A 19,523-nucleotide genomic window follows, 5' to 3' on the forward strand; every position below is an offset into this window, starting at 1 on the left:
CGTCCAATCAAATTTCAACATTTAATCGGAACAATTGCTTGTCCAATTGGATTTTCTTCCGCTATTGGCCAATACCAGAAGCGCGGCGAGTGGTCCAATAGAACCTTTGCGATTGTGACGCAATGGCCAGTCAGATTCTGCCTTCCTTCTGTTTGCCCAATGGTAGGTCCGGGTGGCGGCGCGCTGTGCGGTGATAGGGAGGAGGGGCGTGTGTGGGCGGGGCGTCAGTGGGTGGGGATTGTAACCATCAGGTGTTTCCTTGTTGACAGGAGCCGCCGGCGGGCGAAATGATTGGCATTCTGTAGCCCCGCTCCACTACGAGTGAGAGAGAAAAAAAAGCAATCTCCGAGCTGTCAATCATCGGGGAGGAGCGCGAGTCTGTCACCGGGGAAACGCAGAGCCCGAGCTGTCAGCGTCCAGTGCTGTTGCACTCGCTGCTGCGCCGCTTTCTTTTCATATTCCTGGAAGGATTAAAACCCCGCATCTGCAACTCGAACATGGATTGGTCGAGATAGCATCAGAGGCGCAGAAATGTAAATGTTGCGGCTTTCTGATACATTTTTTTTTAGCGTTGCCTGCTCAGAGGGATTTCGGTTGGTGGCAGTAGTTCGTTCGTATGCAGGAGGGACTGTCACTTACTCTTATAGCGGGAGGTTTGCAACACGTATTGGGATCTGTGTTTTTTTTGCAATTTAAAAAAAATTATACCATGCACATTGTAGACAATTTAAAGAGTTAGAAGTCCACCTTTTGGATTTAGTTTTATTTTGTAAGTTTATAAAAAAAAATTAAGAAAAAAGAAAGCCATGGCGGAAGGAAAGGCGGAATGTGGTGTCCCGTCTCTGGTGCCTTCGTGTTCTGCTTCGCCCTCCTCGGCCAAAAAGGAGGGAGTTGAAGCTTTCTCGAACGGGGACTGTGTGGGAGAGGAGCCGGTGATTGCAGCGGGAGGAGTCCTGCCATCAAGTCCCGGAGCAGAGACATTCACACCTTCACCAGCAACAGCAGCATCCCAAGATGGAAAACCTGGAATCCCTCGCAGAAGCAGCATCATCAAGGTAAGATCGAAAACCATACGGTAAATGCAAATCATTTCTCAATTTTCTTGTATCTGCCCTCGCAGTTTTTATACAAGTAAACACTGAATTGAAGATTACTTGGCTAACTGCTAAAGGATCGAACGCATTGGAAGGGCATATGCTTTGGTAGGGAATCATGTCCCGTATATAAATGAGCTCTGCTATAATTTACAGGTGCAATTCTGTACATTTTCTTCAAAATCATAGAACACTACGTATAAAAAGTAATATAATTGCTAAAATATATTATAGATAAATCGACAGGGGTCTGAAAAATTAATATTCCAAAGAAAGTTTTGCTTTCAAATACTTGTGAATATTTATATATAATATATCCTGTTTTACTCCTCATTATATCTCTTTGCACACACTGCTCATCAGATGGGTGTACTCGGTTGAGGAAAGAGTGATAATGGTTTGGCAGGTAACGATGAAGGTTTGACATTTATTCTAGAGATGGGTACATTAAATTCTGCTGGAATATTGTAGAGATTTGACATTCGATTTAGGTGTATTTGCTACTATGTGGCTGTCGTTGTTATGACAATTTAATCTGATAAGTAATTTTAATATTTCTGTAGTATTAATGTAAATACTTGGTGATTTCTGAAATTTGTTTATGGGTTTACCTACCATTATGGAGTTGTGATTAGGTTGAGGATAGTTGAATTGTATGATTCTACAGCAGTAATTGCTTTGAAACATTTGTTTTGAGATTTGTGTCTGTAGATGTTTTTGGCAAAGCTGCTGTAAGCTTGATGTGTATTTCACAGGATCTGTAAAAGTCAAGTCAAGGCAAGGAAAAAACAAAAAATTGCCAAAACTAGTTACAGAAAAATAGTATACAGCCCTGTGACAGTAATACTTTTCTTTGTGTAGCAGAAATGTTGGCAGTGTCATTGAGAAAAGAGAAAGGTCTATGTAATACAATTTATTTAGTACCTTTTTAAAATCTTCCACATATTCTGGTTCTCGTTGTTTGCCCTCTTTCTCCCCCACCAACTTTGATGACCATTGATTGAAAGCAATCTGATTTTGAGGTCTTTGTCAGTATTGTTTTGTGAACGATTACTGGAAGGTACATAGGATAGCACAGATTGAATTATCCTTTTAATTAATGTTAAAAGCTCATGTTCCACGTGGGGAAGCCTCCCCCCTAATACTTTCTTGGACATTGTTATGATATAGGGCTAGACGTTTGGTATTTTTCCGCCCGTTTAGCGCCCATATAATCGCCGAGATTCAGTTTACCACCCATATTTGATGATAAATGGAAACTACCGCCCGATTATTGCCAATTTATCGCCAGTGAAACTTTCGGCATACAGGAATGAACTTTAAAAGAAATAAAATCTGACGTCATCACTTGTGCAAGGCCCAGAATACTGTTTATAATGAAAACTAATGCCCAAATATTGCCGAGCGCTACTTTCGGCATATTGCCCAAATGATCACGCACCCAAAAAGACGCTCAAGAAAAGCTGCACTCACCTGACCTTAATCCGGCGGAATGGATGCCATTTTGTAAATCGGAGGAAGTTAAATAAAAGGTTGCTTCAAGTTGATGAGAGCATTGAAATAATGTGTGGGTGATTTTAAGGGCGTTTTAGAATCTTGCCAATCATCTAATCACATTGTGGTCAATTTCGAGTTTATATTGTGTTTGTTGAGGACAATTTAAGAATTTTGAAGACAGATTAGGGCATTTATAGTGATGGGGCCTGTAATTTCTCAGCCAGTATTGATGACGACTCATGCTGTAAAATAGAGATGGGAGAAGGTTCATTGGGCACATAATGCTCTTCAATCAAAAAGGTGGCAGACTGCTAGGAGGAGGAGACATTACACCCAATGCATTTACAGGGAGAAGTGATCATACCTGGATTTGTCCGATAACGCGTGCATTAGAAGGCTGCGCTTCCGAAAGGAGGTCATCAGTGAGATATGCCCAGCAGTTCGGGGATCAGCGAGGTGTGTTGGAGAGGTGGGAGTCGGAACGGCAACGGCCTATAAAAGGCCCAGCAGTTCGGGGACCAGCGAGGTGTGTCGGAGAGGCGGGAGTCGGAACGGCAGCGGCCTATAAAAGGCCCAGCAGTTTGGGGACCAGCGAGGTGCGTTGGCGAGGCGGGAGTCGGAACGGCAGCGGCCTATAAAAGGCCCAGCAGTTCGGGGACCAGCGAGGTGCGTCGGAGATGCCAGCCGATGCAGCTGCAGCAGTGAGGCAAAAAAGTAGAAAGAAATCGAAAGGTGACTTCACAGCCAAGGGGGTAAGTGATTGGCTGGTGATTGGTAAGTAGCTTCTCTTTTTTTTCTTTTCTTTATTAGTAAATAACCTTTAGCATTGTTGTAGCCAAATTAAGTTAATCTAAGGGTTAAGACATGGCAGGAGAGCTCAGATGCGTAATATGCTCCTCATGTACTATGTGGGAAGTCAGGGACGCTTCCATTGTCCCTGATGACTACGTGTGCAGGAAGTGTATCCGCCTCCAGCTCCTGACAGACCACATTGCGGCACCGGAGCAGCGGGTGGATTCACTCTGGAGCATTCATGATGCTGAGAATGAAGTGAATAGCACGTTTAGCGAGTTGGTTTTACCGCAGATTAAAGGTACACAGCCAGATGGAGGATGGGTGACCAACAGGAAGAGCAGTGCAAGGAAGCTAGTGCAGGGGTACCCTGCGGTCATCCCTCTGCAAAACAGATACACCGCTTTGGGTACTGTTGAGGGGGATGACTCATCAGGGGAGAGCAGTAGCAGCCAAGTTCATGGCACTGTGGGTGGCTCTGCTGCACAGGAGGGCAGGAAAAAGAGTGGGAGAGCTATAGTGATAGGGAATTCGATTGTAAGGGGAATAGATAGGCGTTTCAGCGGCCGCAACCGAGACTCCAGGATGGTATGTTGCCTCCCTGGTGCAAGGGTCAAGGGTGTCTCGGAGCGGGTGCAGGACATTCTGAAAAGGGAGGGTGAACAGCCAGTTGTCGTGGTGCGTATAGGTACCAACGATATAGGTAAAAAACGGGATGAGTTCCGATGGGATGAATTTAGGGAGCTAGGAGTTAAATTTAAAAAGTAGGACCTCAAAAGTAGTAATCTCACGATTGCTACCAGTGCCACGTGCTAGTCAGAGTAGGAATCGCAGGATAGCTCCGATGAATCCGTGGCTTGAGGAGTGGTGCAGAAGGGAGGGATTCAAATTCCTGGGACATTGGAACCAGTTCTGGGGGAGGTGGGACCAGTACAAACTGGACGGTCTACACCTGGGCAGGACCGGAACCAATGTCCTCGGGGGAGTGTTTGCTAGTGCTGTTGGGGAGGAGTTAAACTAACATGGCAGGGGGATGGGAACCTATGCAGGGAGACAGAGCGAAATAAAATGGAGGCAGAAGCAAAAGATAGAAAGGAGAATAGTAAAAGTGGAGGGCAGAGAAACCCAAGGCAAAAAACAAAAAGGGTCACATTACAGCAAAATTCTAAAGGGGCAAAGTGTGTTAAAAAGACAAGCCTGAAGGCTCTGTGCCTCAATGCGAGAAGTATTCGGAATAAGGTGGATGAATTAACTGTGTAGATAGCAGTTAACGGATATGATGTAATTGGCATCATGGAGAAATGGCTCCAGGCTGACCAAGACTGGGAACTCCACATCCAGAGGTATTCAACATGTAGGAAGGATGGACAGAGAGGAAAAGGAGGCGGGGTGGCATTGCTGTTTAAAGAGGAAATTAATGCAATAGTAAGGAGGGACATTAGCCTGGATGATGTGGAATCAGTATGGGTGGAGCTGTGGAATACCAAAGGGCCGAAAACGCTAGTGGGAGTTGTGTACAGACCACCAAATAGTAGTAGTGAGGTTGGGGACAGCATCAAACAAGAAATAAGGGATGTGTGCAATAAAAGTACAGCAGTTTTAATCTACATATTGATTGGGCTAACCAAACTGGTAGCAATGCGGTGGAGGAGGATTTCTTGGAGTATATTCGGGATGGTTTTCTTGACCAATATTTCGAGGAACGTGATGTGTAATGAGAAGGGACTAATGAGCAATCTTGTTGTGCGAGGCCCCTTGGGGAAGAGTGACCATAATATGGTAGAATTCTTTATTAAGATGGAGAGTGACACAGTTAATTCAGAAACTAGAGTCCTGAACTTAAGGAAAGGTAACTTCGATGATATGAGGTGCGAATTGGCTAGGATAGACTGGCAAATGACACTTAAAGGGTTGACCATGGATAAGCAATGGCAAACATTTAAAGATCACATGGATGAACTTCAGCAATTGGACATCCCTGTCTGGAGTAAAAATAAAACTGGGAAGGTGGCTCAACCGTGGCTAACAAGGGAAATTAAGGATAGTGTTAAAACCAAGGAAGAGGCATATCTATTGGCTAGAAAAAACACACTTGAGGATTGGGAGAAATTTAGAATTCAACAGAGGAGCACTAAGGGTTTAATTAAGAGGGGAAAATAGAGTTCGAGAGGAAGCTTGCAGGGAACATAAAAACTGACTGCAAAAGCTTCTATAAATATGTGAAGAGAAAAAGATTAGTGAAGACAAACGTAGGTCCCTTGCAGTCGGATTCAGGTGAATTTATAATGGGGAACAAAGAAATGGCAGACCAACTGAACAAGTACTTTGGTTCTGCCTTCATGAAGGAAGACACAAATAACCTTCTGAATGTACTAGGGGACAGTGGGTCTAGTGAGAAGGAAGAACTGAAGGATATCCTTATTAGGCGGGAAATTGTGTTAGGGAAATTGATGGGATTGAAGGCCAATAAATCCCAGGGGGCCTGATAGTCTGCATCTCAGAGTACTTAAGGAAGTGGCCCTAGAAATAGTGGCTGCATTGGTGATCATTTTCCAACAGTCTATCGACTCTGGATCAGTTCCTATGGACTGGAGGGTAGCTAATGTAACACCACTTTTTAAAAAAGGAGGGAGAGAGAAAACGGGTAAGTATAGACCGGTAAGCCTGACATCAGTAGTGGGGAAAATGTTGGAATCAATCATTAAGGATGAAATAGCAGCGCATTTGGAAAGTAGTGACAGGATCGGTCCATGTCAGCATGGATTTATGAAAGGGAAATCATGCTTGACGAATCTTCTAGAATTTTTTGAGGATGTAACTAGCAGAGTGGACAAGGGAGAACCAGTGGATGTGGTGTATTTGGACTTTCAAAAGGCTTTTGACAAGGTCCTGCACAAGAGATTGGTGTGCAAAATCAAAGCACTTGGTATTGGGGGTAATGTATTGACGTGGATAAAGAACTGGTTGGCAGACAGGAAGCAGAGAGTTGGGATAAATGTGTCCTTTTCAGAATGGCAGGTGGTGACTAGTGGAGTGCCGCAGGGCTCATTGCTGGGACCGCAGCTCTTTACAATATACATTAACGATTTAGATGAAGGAATTGAGTGTAATATCTCCAAGTTTGCAGATGACACTAACCTGTGAGGAGGATGCTAAGAGGCTGCAAGGTGACTTGGACAGGTTAGGCGAGTGGGCAAATGCATGGCAGATGCAGTATAATGTGGATAAATGTGAGGTTATCCATTTTGGTGGCAAAAGCACTCAGGCAGAATATTTTCTGAATGGCGGCAGATTAGGAAAAGGGGAGTTGCAACGAGATCTGGGTGTCATGGTTCATCAGTCATTGAAAGTTGGCATGCAGGTACAGCAGGTGGTGAAGAAGGCAAATGGTATGTTGGCCTTCATAGCTAGGGGACTTGAGTATAGGAGCAGGGAGGTCTTACTGCAGTTGTACAGGGCCTGAGTGAGGCCTCACCTGGAATATTGTGTTCAGTTTTGGTCTCCTAATCTGAGGAAGAACGTTCTTGCTATTGAGGCAGTGCAGCGAAGGTTCACCAGACTGATTCCAGGGATGGCTGGACTGACATATGAGGAGAGACTGGATCAACTGGGCCTTTATTCACTGGAGTTTAGAAGGATGAGAGGTGATCTCATAGAAACGTATAAGATTCTGATGGGACTGGACAGGTTCGATGCGGGAAGAATGTTTCCGATGTTGGGGAAGTCCAGAACCAGGGGACATAGTCTTTGGATAAGGGGTAGGATATTTAGGACTGCGATGAGGATGTTAACCTGTGGAATTCCCTGCTGCAGAGAGTTGTTGATGCCAATTCATTGGATATATTCAAAAGGGAGTTAGATATGGCCCTTACGGCTAAAGCGATCAAGGGGTATGGAGAGAAAGCAGGAAAGGGATACTGAGGGAATGATCAGCCATGATCTTACTGAATGGCGATGCAGGCTTGAAGGGCCGAATGGCCTACTTCTGCACCTATTTTCTATGTTTCTATGTTTAATTAAGGGAGATCTGCAGCCTACCAGCACCATCAGGACCGCACTGACTGTTGAGGTTAAGGTTACTGCGTCACTTTCCTTCTATGCATCAGGCTCCTTTCAGGCCTCAGCTGGCGACATTTGCTTCATCTCTCAGCACGCCACACATTGCTGCATTCGACAGGTGACTGAAGCCCTTTACGCACACCGGATGGACTTAATAAACTTCTCAATGACCAGGGAGGCACAGAGAATTGCAAACTTCTCCAAGGAGCAGGGAGGAATAGACTGTATGCACATCACCTTACGAGAACCTTTACAGGATGCAGAGGTTTCCTGTAACCGAAAAGGATTTCAATCCCTGAATGTGCAGCTAGTTGTCGACCATAAGCAAATAATTGTGGTAATTTCGCAGTTGCAAGACTGTTGCATCAGCAGCTCATAAATGAATGCTTTGTGTGAACTTACGTTGGTGACAGTTATAGTTGCGTTGCGTTACGTTACATTCCATCCTGGCCTGGCCATTGTTTGCAACCCTTGTATTGATGTTTAACCATAGATTATTGGAAGACACTGCACAACAATTGTAAAGTTAAATAAAAAATCTTTAATAATTTAACAATTGAGGTAAAAAAAAATTAAACAAACTATATAACACCCACCTCTTCCCCCACCCCCAACAATCACACAACAATAAATTTTCAATGACGATAAAAATATAAAAGTACTAAAACCCCTTCCCACCCCCCAACATTCAACACATTTTTAATAACAATAACGACCACCCCCAACAGTCAACAATTTTAATAACAATATAAACAGTAACAAGAATAAGACCCCCCCTCCCAACCAAGTAAATATCCCCCTACCTGTGGCCACGCTTCCCTCTACCTCCCCTTGTCGTAAACGCCCTTTCCCACTTGCGCTCCCCTTTCTACCGCCACTAATGCCAAGTCGTCTTGCAGCAGGGCACCTCGAGCGATGCTGCTGTGAGGGGCGGTGACGTTGGCAGATTCAATTCTTGGGCCCCAGGAAGAAACGTTTCCGAAGAAACGTCTTCCAAGTCAGAAGCAACTGCTTCCTCCTGATTCACATCTGTCAAAGTTGATGGTATGGCACCTTGGGGTGCAGTGCCGTATCCCAAAACCATCGCCTGCCGTATGGCACCGACTGAGTCGGCCGTTTGCCATTTGCCGCAACCATCTGCCCCATGTCCTCCGAGATTCGCGCAGATAGTGCGGCAACCCACCAATCACTTGGAGGAGCTCTCAACCAATGTCGATGCTCGCTCTCACCAGAGACACCATGTCCTGGTTTACATCTGCCTATCGCTGCGCATGCCTACCTCGCCGTCCTAACCTCTGCGGGATCGGCATGGGCACTGGTCCACTCTGAGTGACCTGCTGCAAGCCGTTTGGCCCCTCTACTTCATCCGTTGAAGATGATGTGGGCACAGGTACTGCAGACTCTTCAGTTGATGCCTCAACCGGCGCGGAGCAGCACGGTTGAGGCTCATCATCCTCCTCAGTTGTAGCTTCCCCCGCAGTCAGCACGACCTGCAGCAAGAGGGGTGATGCTCCAGATTCCGACATTGCGCCTGGGGAGCTGGAAAACATAATTGAGGTTAGTAGAAGAGAAGGGGAGGCATGAGAATGTTAACACTGCGTTAAAAAAATTCACGCACAGGCATCTTCCACCCCCTCAATTGGAGTTCAGGACTGAAACATCGGGTCCTTCATCGAAACACCTGTGAACTCGTGGAATCAAGTCATCCTCATTCGAGGGACCGCCTATAATGATGATATGTATGAGGAGCAACATTACTGCAATAAATATGAATGTCAGACGATACATATAATTAACATGAGAGTACAGAAGCTGCATGCATAACATTACATCATATATTATCAAATGGCATTAAATTACTTTAAATTACCACTCGTTTACACATTACTCACGTGACGCAACAACGGGATCTGCACCACCAGGGGTGGCAGAACAATTATGTGCCCCTACAAGGGCTGAGGCACTCTCCTCCAGGTCGGTTAACTGAAAAAGATCCGCAGGCCCTCCTCCGTTCCGCCTGCGCTCCGCCCGATTCTTGGATATCATCTTCTGCAAGTGTGACAAGAGCATGGCATAAGCTAATGGTCTAGGTACTATTACGGAAACACAGATAATGTAATCCACAATTAGTCATCGCACATGCTATTCATTGTTAACATTATATGCTAATATGGTTTATATGCATTTGATGTATGGTTATAACATCTACGTTCAGCGAAGAAATTTAATAAGATCGTGGTTGGGAACTAATGCGTGACACCAAGCCCCTCGCATACAATCCCTAGGAAAGGCCCCATCCACGGGCCATGCCATTCGCTGCCTGAGGGGAGGGAGCCGGGTTATTGCAATCGATGGAGGTCCCCAAGGAGGGGGAGGGATATCAGGTGGTGAGTTGTTGAGCTGGGCAATGACAGAACCATGAGGGGAGGGGGCACCATGTCCCAGGGCGGTGCTTGGAGACCTCCGTGTGGCCAGAGCTAATGTCCCAGGGCAGACAGTGAGCCAGGCCAGCTCTCCCCCAGTCCAGGCTGGGTCACTGTGTGACCGACAGCAGCCGGAGAGACTCTCACAGTCTGGGCAAAGCTGAGCGGCCCCCTCAGTGCTCAGTCGTGCCCCATCCACCAACCTAACCAAAAGGAGACGGTGCCCAAGATAAAGATTTGCTCATGGCACGCAAGCGGCGATATAATTTAATAATTCTCCTTCTTCTCAACTAAAGTGGTAGAAATGCCGAGTGTTTGCAATCTGTCTGTTTCCAGTCATTCCTTTGACCCCAGTCCAAATCTTAACCGGGATGCTACCCAAGTTTACCCAGCTTAATTGCAATCCGGCAGATTTACATTCTAATTAATGAGTCAGTGCATCGTTACAATTATAAATTTAATAATTTAATACTTACTCTTTCTGATGCTACCAGACTGTTCCAGCGCTTGTGGCACTAGTTTGGCTCTCTCAGGTCGTGGGCTGCCGAAGTTACTACTTGGGCGATGTCCGCCCATATTCGCTGGTATATCTGGGGGGTGGGTGTTCCCATGCCCAGCCTGGGTTAATTGGCCCCACTGAGTCTCCACCTCGTGGGCCAGAGCTTTGTTGCCTTAGTCAGAAAAGGCTTTCGTCCTCCTTCTCCTTGCAACCTCCGCAATATCTCACTCTCCGATTTCTCGTGTTCCATCTCCATTGCCTAGATACAACCTTCCTTCTCTCCCTCCCTTTGTCTTCTGAGCATGCGCCGATGACCCCTGACCTTCTCCCGAATCGCGGGAAAAGTTAATTGACAAAAAATAACGCGCACGTGCAGAACGGCCGTTGCTATAGATGTCGGCCTTGCACGACTGAATACATCGCTATCGCCCATTTCACATCGCTACGACTATCGCCCAAATTAAACAGGTGAAACTAGCAGTTTTTAAAATGGGTAATATTCCGGCGATCCTGAAAAATAAAACAACCACTAACGCTGGAAATATCATCCATTTTTGGGCGATAGCGATAATAATGAAAGTCTAGCCCTATAGTACATGAAACATGACTGTTGCTACATGTACTACCCTATTCTGATGTTCTGATGTTGCAGAGTTTAGAATTAAAACAGGAAAAAGCGTTAAATACTAGAGCTAGTAACTGAGAGAAGTCACCTGGTCCACCAGAGTCTTAGAAATTACTGCACACATGCACAGACATTAAAGGAAGTTTGTAAAAAGCCTGCATGAACCTTCTGTTGGAGCAATTTGCATGTAGTGGCTCGCTGATCCTTCAAAGTGATCACACCCCTGTTAATAGTCTAGTGTTCAATGTACTGATCTTGTTCCACTGGACCAGTGTTAATTTCAAGTCCTATACTGTAAAGGAAATGTTGGTACACAGAATCTGCTGCAAGGCAAGAAAGGGAAGAGCTTACAATGAGAAAATGGTTAGACGGCATGATGCTGTCGTTATATGGATCTGCTACTGCATTTGGGGTTTCTAGCAGCATTTTTAAGAGAGAAAAGAAAGACTTGTACCCAAAATCATTAATGTAGAATACTAATTTACTTTGTTTCAATGTTTTTGTCTACAAGCCTGAGCATACAAATTGTAGCAACAAAATACATAAACATTTTAGTTCTCCTTACATTGAAATGACTCGCTCACCAGCGCCAGTGTGATGCTAGATACATTAGTAGTTAACCGTCTCCTCATTTAGACATGGAGATCACAGTAACATTCATTGAATGGATGAAGCTGTAAGTAGCTAAGACATTAGAACCTGCAATTATTGTCCATATCCAAGAAGAAATAAGTACAGCAACAACATGAATCACAAATACATGGTATGAATGTGAACTAGTAGGATAAAGCTTCTAACATCCAGTTTGAGGACTGAAGCAGCACTTGATCCGTATGAAAGCTTATATAAAAAAAAAAATCTGAGATGCTGTAGAATTTTTCTGCTGCAAATCTGTGCTTTGGGGCTGATAGCATTAGGATAGAGGACTACCGAGCAAGAAGAGTCAATTGATAAAACAGGTGCATAGACAAATGCTTAGAAATGTTATTAGTTAAATATTTTTGGTTACTGTGGTAGAAAAAAGTTTTAAAGCTTTAAGACAATCTTTATAATATTGCTGTCTCTTTAACTCGGTGTAATTACTGTCAGATTTTGAGCAATAATCTTTGAATAACAATGCAGTAATAATTAGTCTCTAAAATGGTTATATCTGGATTAGGTTGAAGGTCACCTCTGGGACCACACTCTGAATTGATTGGGAGCTATTATCTGCTAACTTAAAATGTAGTGTAAGAGATGTACAATCATGATTGGATGGTGGGAATAACCTTCACATTTTTAACTCGTGCACATAGCATGAAGTCCTTTTGTAGCCAAGATGCTTGATGTAGCACTTGCTGAAATTAGGATTGTTCATAATCAGTATTTGGTAGCAAGATGTGAAAATTACTGGCAGGGATGAGCCACTTAGGAAATGCAACGATCGGTGGGAAACATAAAACAATGTAAGGTCAAGATTAATTTTCCAGACATGTGAAATGTGACCACAGTGCATTATTGTTGTTGTGCATTGCATAAAGATCAAAGTGACTAAAAATAAAAGCTGTGCTGGATTGTTTCATTTGGCCTGACAGAGTTTCTGGCACAACTCGCTGTTTTTTTTTGTGAGGTGCTGTGCAGAGTTACCATATTAAATTCAGAGTCGCATGACTTGCACCCATAAACAGCCAGTGATCCTATTTTATATTCTGTAGCAGTTGATGTCAAGCATGAACTAAGTTTATTGCTTGGTAGCGCAGTGCATGGGAAGCATGACAGATGAATTCTATCTACTTTTCAGACATGAAAAATGTATCATTCTTCAAGAGCTAATGGAGGCATAGGATCTATTTTGCTGGACTGGACAGACATTACTATATATGAAAACTATTAAAAAACATTGTTCTATTCTATTAATGCTATGCTGCCATTTTGAAATGTTCATATCAACATTTCAATTTTTAAATAGAACATTCACCAATGAATATATGCTATTGAGCTGCTATACTACTTACTTTAAGGCTCCAAATATGTTATTCTGGTGAAATGATGGGGCAAGTAAGAAACCTAGAGTATCTTGGCTTCTGTATTTTACTTTACTTTAATAACATTAAAAATGGAAATTGTAATATTAAAGTTAACATTTTTGAAGTATAGTATTGCAGATATGTTGAGAAATATTACCAATCATACATTTTAGAAACCAAAAAGCACTTTATGCTAAAGTGTTGTGATATGCTTTTGTTTGTTAATGCTATTGTAAGACCAGTATTCTCCGTACTTCAATAAAATAGGATAGTGGGATTTTAAAGTCAACGATCGCTTCCCCACCCCGACCAACAATTACTTACTCCCCGGCCAACGATCATTTGCAAAATGCATAGAAAAGATACAAAGCATATGTAACTCTGATGTATGACTTATGGTGCATTATCCTTTCATAAATCCAGAGGTTTTATTTTCCTCTGTTTTCTTTTCAGGAAGTCACAATGGTTACCATTCCCAAACAAAGTAGTCATCGAAAAAGCTTGGTGGTCAAATTCTACTCTCTCCGATATGTCTTTTCTGTTTCTTTAATACCTTTTTGTTTTCTTTATGCCAGCCTGATCTATATAGTTCTGTTTTTATTTTATTTATGCTCCTGAGGAAATAAAGAGCTTGCATTTATATAGAAACATAGAAAATAGGTGCAGGAGTAGGCCATTCGGCCCTTCGAGCCTGCACCGCCATTCATGGCTGAACATGCAACTTCAGTACCCCATTCCTGCTTTCTCACCATACCCCTTGAATCCCCCTAGTAGTAAGGACTACATCTAACTCCTTTTTGAATATATTTAGTGAATTGGCCTCAACAACTTTCTATGGTAGAGAATTCCACAGGTTCACCACTCTCTGGGTGAAGAAGTTTCCCCTCATCTCGGTCCTATATGGCTTACCCCTTATCCTTAGACTGTGACCCCTGGTCCTGGACTTCCCTAACATTGGGAACATTCTTCCTGCATCTAACCTGTCTAAACCCGTCAGAATTTTAAACGTTTCTATGAGATCCCCTCTCATTCATCTGAACTCCAGTGAATACAAGCCCAGTTGATCCAATCTTTCTTGATATGTCAGTCTCGCCATCCCGGGAATCAGTCTGGTGAACCTTCGCTGCACTCCTTCAATAGCAAGAATGTCTTTCCTCAAGTTAGGAGACCAAAACTGTACACAATACTCCAGGTGTGGCCTCACCAAGGCCCTGTACAACTATAGTAACACCTCCCTGCCTCTGTACTCAAATCCCCTCGCCATGAAGGCCAACATGCCATTTGCTTTCTTAACCACCTGCTGTACCTGCCTGCCACTCTTCAATGACTGGTGTACCATGACACCCAGGTCTCGTTGCACCTCCCCTTTTCCTAATCTGTTACCATTCAGATAATAGTCTGTCTCTCTGTTTTTACCACCAAAGTGGATAACCTCACATTTATCCACATTATACTTCATCTGCCACGCATTTGCCCACTCACCTAACCTATCCAAGTCACTCTGCAGCCTCATAGGATCCTCCTCGCAGCTCACACTGCCACCCAACTTAGTGTCATCCGCAAATTTGGAGATACTATATTTAATCTCCTCGTCTAAATCATTAATGTACAATGTAAACAACTGGGACCCCAGCATAGAACCTTGCGGTACCCCACTAGTCACTGCCTGCCATTCTGAAAAGTACCCATTTGCTCCTACTCTTTGCTTCCTGTCTGCCAACCAGTTCTCAGTCCACGTCAGCACACTACCCCCAATCCCATGTGCTTTAACTTTGCACATTAATCTCTTGTGTGGGACCTTGTCGAAAGCCTTCTGAAAGTCCAAATACACATCAACTGGTTCTCCCTTGTCCACTCTACTGGAAACATCCTCAAAAAATTCCAGATTTGTCAAGCATGATTTCCCTTTCACATATATCGCCTTTCACATCCTCAGGAAATCTGAAAGCATTTCACAGCCAGTTAATTACTTTTGAAGTGTAGTCATTGTTTTGTGGGCAAATATTTGCTAGCAAAGAGACAAATAACTAGATAATCAGTTTTTTGAGGGATGAATTTGGCCAGGAGAGCTAATTTATTGTTCTTTGAATATTGAAGGTAGTAAGGGTCTTAGTTTATTTTCACATCTGAAATGCAGCATTCCCTTCATACTGCACTGAACCATCAGCCTATATCATGTGCTCAAGTCCTGGAGTGGGACTTCAATCCACAGCCTTCTGACTTAGGAAAGAGTACTGGCCCAAGCTGACAAGTGCTAGGAAAGGTTCCGAAATCACTCCAGAGTGGTTTCGCCCATGCCAAAGAAAACGTCAATAGTCAGTAAATTAAAAAAAATTCAGGAAATATATTAATTATGGGCCACTGACTAAAAATGTCATGCCGTAGAACTGTAAAAAATATATATTTGCTTGTTAAGAAAATGTCACTCATGCATTACCAGCTTCAAATAACGCATGGACAAAATCAATCTTTCAAATAACAATTTTTTTTGTGAGATTGGATTCATTATAATTTTATGTTGCAGTGCAAGTTTAATATTACTGTATGTGCGTTTGAGTGGGTCTTCGTTAGTGATTGCCTTCTGTATCCACAAATGTCAGCTTTGTTAGCATTATTGGTTATGGCCAAATGTGTAAAGGTTGGTTAATCTCCAGGGTGTAGGCTGGCAGCAGAAGTTCCAAAAAAAAACATACTATTTTGTAATTGCTTTGGCTAGGGAAAAATGAAAATAAAATAATTTCATATATCCAATTAATTAATTTTTCATATTTAAAAAAAATCATACCAAGATTACTGGGTAGTTCTAATAGACAACATAACCAAGTGCTAATAGTATTTCTAATCAGCTAATCCTTTTGAAACTTAGTGAACCTGTGCAATAGGAAGAGTTTTTGTTTCCTTTTCACCGCAACTTCTGCATGTTGCCACTACAAACTCGCATGCTACAGCCCAATACAATGGAAAATCCAAAACCAGTGTTTTTGGTATCGGAAACTGCAGTGAAGTTGATATCAAGTTTATCTTTAGCTTGCAAAAAATATGGTTTTCCTAACTTTAAAACTTTGTGCATCTGTACATTTTTGAGTGAGTGCACAGATTTATCTGGGAAAGGATGAACCACCAAAACAAGAATGGATGCTGATAACAAATCTTCCAATTCAACATTAAATTCATGTTAAATAAGTGAAGTTTCAAATCAGCACCTCACTTGATTGGTGTCCGGCTCCAAGAATTAGGTATGGATGTCAACATGCCCGATGTGTTGCACTCCTGATTTTATGGCAGTTAATTGGAAAATTAAGAGATTTGGCAGGCTGACCTCTGTGCCCAATTCTCCATTCCACACTCTGTTCAAGCTCGGGTCTTCACAGAGAGTTCCATCTTGTAAAATTCATCCTCAAATCTCTGTTAGCCCTTATGAATGAATTAATTTATCGCTTTGCTAATAGTTATTGAAGGCCTGAGAATTTTGAAGGTGGTCCATTCCGTGGCTGATTGTGGTGCAGGATTTCTGGTTGTCAATCTAGGCTGCACTACAGTGTTACAAAGTCATCCAACATGGTTTTTCACATGCGGATAGTGAACTCTTCCAATCACAACACCATCTGTAGCACACTGTCTGACATGGCCTCCAGTGCCTGCACAAACCTTTATTGCTCTGCAAGCAACCTTTTAAATGCACAACCAATAAGATCTGCAGGTCCAAGCATATTGGCTAAGGGTACAGTAGGATGAGAAAGAAGTAAAGTAGAAATTCATGGTGTATTTACAGCTGATACCTCTTCACCTACTTCCTTGTCTCTGACTGGGTTGGGCCATGCCATATATCCTATGTAATGTAATGTAAAACCTTGCATGGCCTTTCTCTGCAGAGTTTGGGGAGCTTCCTTCTCATACTAGGTGAGAGCTTGAAGATTGAGGATTTGCCACCGATCGCAGCTCTTTCTTTCTCACCTGTAATGTGCTATCATGTATTTGAGAAATAATGTAAAATGAATTACCTTTGGTTAACATGAAATGTAGTAAAAAAACAAGTTATTATATACGCCATAATAGCTGTGATGCCAGGTGCATGCACCCAGCAATTATGTTCCATGTGAAACTTTGTATGGTGAAACCTTGAAAGGCTCTGAGTAAAGCAACATTTACAGGTGTAGGCTGGGGGTGTAAAGAGTACTGTGTTGCCTCCTGGACATTGGTAAAGAATTCAAACACTTCAATATAGTGTGATAGGAAGAAATTGTAAGTGGCGGACATGCTTCATGCAATTCATTCCTGGAGGGTGTGGCTGACTCATCTTGCGTTTCCTGACCTGTCATTAAATGTTTTTCCAATACTGAGCAGCCTCAGAGGTGTTTGTGACTTGCCACGGGTATATAAAATGTTAATAACGGTCATTTGAACTAGCGAGTAAGCTGCTCTTGGGTTCAGATGATTATTACTGATCACCCTCTGCCTTGTGGAGGCCTGCATCATCCAAAAGGTTACTGCACAAGATAAAAGTTCAGAGAATCGGGATAAATGGATCTGTTGTGTTCCTAACACAGATGAGGCTGCACACACGGAGGTTAAAGTAACAGTGACCTCAGTCTTTAATAAGACGCTCCAGAGTGAGGAACAGGCCTTAGGGGCTGGCTTATATACAGTGCTCCCAAGGGATTCTGGGATCCCTTGGGACTTCAGGGGATGAGCTCCCTGGTGGTGGAACATGGGAGTGCATGCTTTACAGATACACAACAGGTTCATTCTCTGGTTGGCAACCAGTAACTAGTGGAGTGCCGCAGGGATTAGTGCTGAGACCTCAACTATTTACAATCTACATTAATGACTTGGAAGAAGGGACTGAGTGTAATGTAGCCAAGTTTGCTGACGATACAAAGATGGGAGGAAAAGCAATGTGTGAGGAGGACACAAAAAATCTGCAAAAGGACATGGGCTAAGTGAGTGGGCAGAAATTTGGCAGATGGAGTATAATGTTGGAAAGTGTAAGGTCATGCACTTTGGCAGAAAAAAAATCAAAGAGCAAGTTACTATTTAAATGGAGAAAGATTGCAAAGTGCTGCAGTACAGTGAGACCTGGGGGTACTTGTGCACGAAACACAAAAGGATAGTATGCAGGTACAGCAAGTGATCAGTAAGGCCAATGGTATCTTGGCCTTTATTGCAAAGGGGATGGAGTATAAAAGCAGGCAAGTCTTACTGCAGCTATACAAGGCATTGGTGAGGTCACACCTGGAATACTGCGTGCAGTTTTAGTTTCCATATTTACGAAAGGATATACTTACTTTGGAGGCAGTTCAGAGAAGGTTCACTAGGTTGATTCTGGGGATGAGGGGGTTGACTTATGAGGAAAGGTTGAGGAGTTTGGGCCTCTACTCATTGGAATCCAGAAGAATGAGAGGTGATCTTATGGAAACGTATAAGATTATGAGGGGGCTTGACAAGTTGAATGCCGAGAGGATGTTTCCACTGATGGGGGGAGACTAGAACTCGAGGGCATGATCTTAAAATAAGGGGCCGCCCATTTAAAACAGATGAGATATTTCTTCTCTCTGAGGGTTGTAAATCTGTGGAATTTGCTGCCTCAGAGAGCTGTGGAAGCTGGTACATTGAATGAATTTAAGATAGAAATAGACAGTTTCTTGAACGATAAGGGGATAAGAGGTTATGGGGAGCGGGCAGGGAAGTGGAGCTGAGTCCATGATCAGATCAGCCATGATATTGAATGGCGGAGCAGGCTCGAGGGGCTGTATGGCCTACTCCTGTTCCTATTTTTTATGTTCTTATTATGTTCTTAAAATTGCTTGATTAGATTGCTGCCTTGTAATTAGAGGTATCTACCATGTTCTGCTTTTGCAGTATTGTGTTACTTAGCTCTTACATTATCCGGATTGTCTGGATGTTATGGAAAATGGGTTGGTGCCGAGCCTGTTTTTAATTTTTCCTCACGCACGTGGGTTCAAGGCCTACTCCAGGACTTCAGGACATAATCTAGGCTGACACTTTTGTGCACTGCCATGCGATTGTTACATTGTTGGATGTTCTGTCTTTTGGAAGAGATTTGAAACTGAGGCCCTGTCTGCCGATCTAGGTAGATGTACAAAAAAAATGAGCAGCACTATTTGAAAGAGGACAGGGAGTTACCCCAGTTTTGTAGTCAACATTCCTCCCTCAAGCAGCACCACCAAAAACATATTAATTGATTCTTAATCTTGTTTGCTGTTTGTGAGTCCTTGCTGTGTGCATACCAACTGCTGCAACTGGCAACATAATAAGGACTACGCTTCAATAGCTAACTCACTGCATGGGATGTGATGTGATCTGGTATGTCTTGACGATGTGATAAAATGCTATCTATATAAATGCAAATTATTTATTTCATAATCTTTCTATTAACATTTGTGACGCCTCTACTTTGTTGTAGATTTTGCTTCGTGTTAGAATTGAAACATTTGCTCAGTTGTTGCTGTTAAAATTCTCGGTTCCCTAGAGTGTTTCTTCAGTTTCCTGTTCAGATCGTGCTTTGCA

The 19,523-nt window shown here is 43.0% G+C and overlaps 1 protein-coding gene across 3 annotated transcripts in view; it reads left to right on the forward strand.

Moving 5' to 3' along the window:
• The first annotated feature begins 309 nt into the window (after positions 1-309).
• The window catches only part of LOC139264573 (inactive phospholipase C-like protein 2), a 462,803-nt gene continuing 443,589 nt past the window's right edge, over positions 310-19,523 (forward strand). For 2 of the 3 annotated variants that reach the window (XM_070881252.1, XM_070881254.1), the window contains exon 1: positions 310-1,055. In XM_070881252.1, coding sequence (XP_070737353.1) covers positions 807-1,055 — 249 coding nt within the window. In that variant the 5' untranslated portion in view covers positions 310-806. The remainder of the gene's footprint in view (positions 1,056-19,523) is intronic. The other variant, XM_070881255.1, reaches the window with a different exon arrangement.

The sequence above is a fragment of the Pristiophorus japonicus genome, chromosome 5 (genome assembly GCF_044704955.1).
Source record: "Pristiophorus japonicus isolate sPriJap1 chromosome 5, sPriJap1.hap1, whole genome shotgun sequence".
NCBI classification, from domain to species: domain Eukaryota; kingdom Metazoa; phylum Chordata; class Chondrichthyes; family Pristiophoridae; genus Pristiophorus; species Pristiophorus japonicus.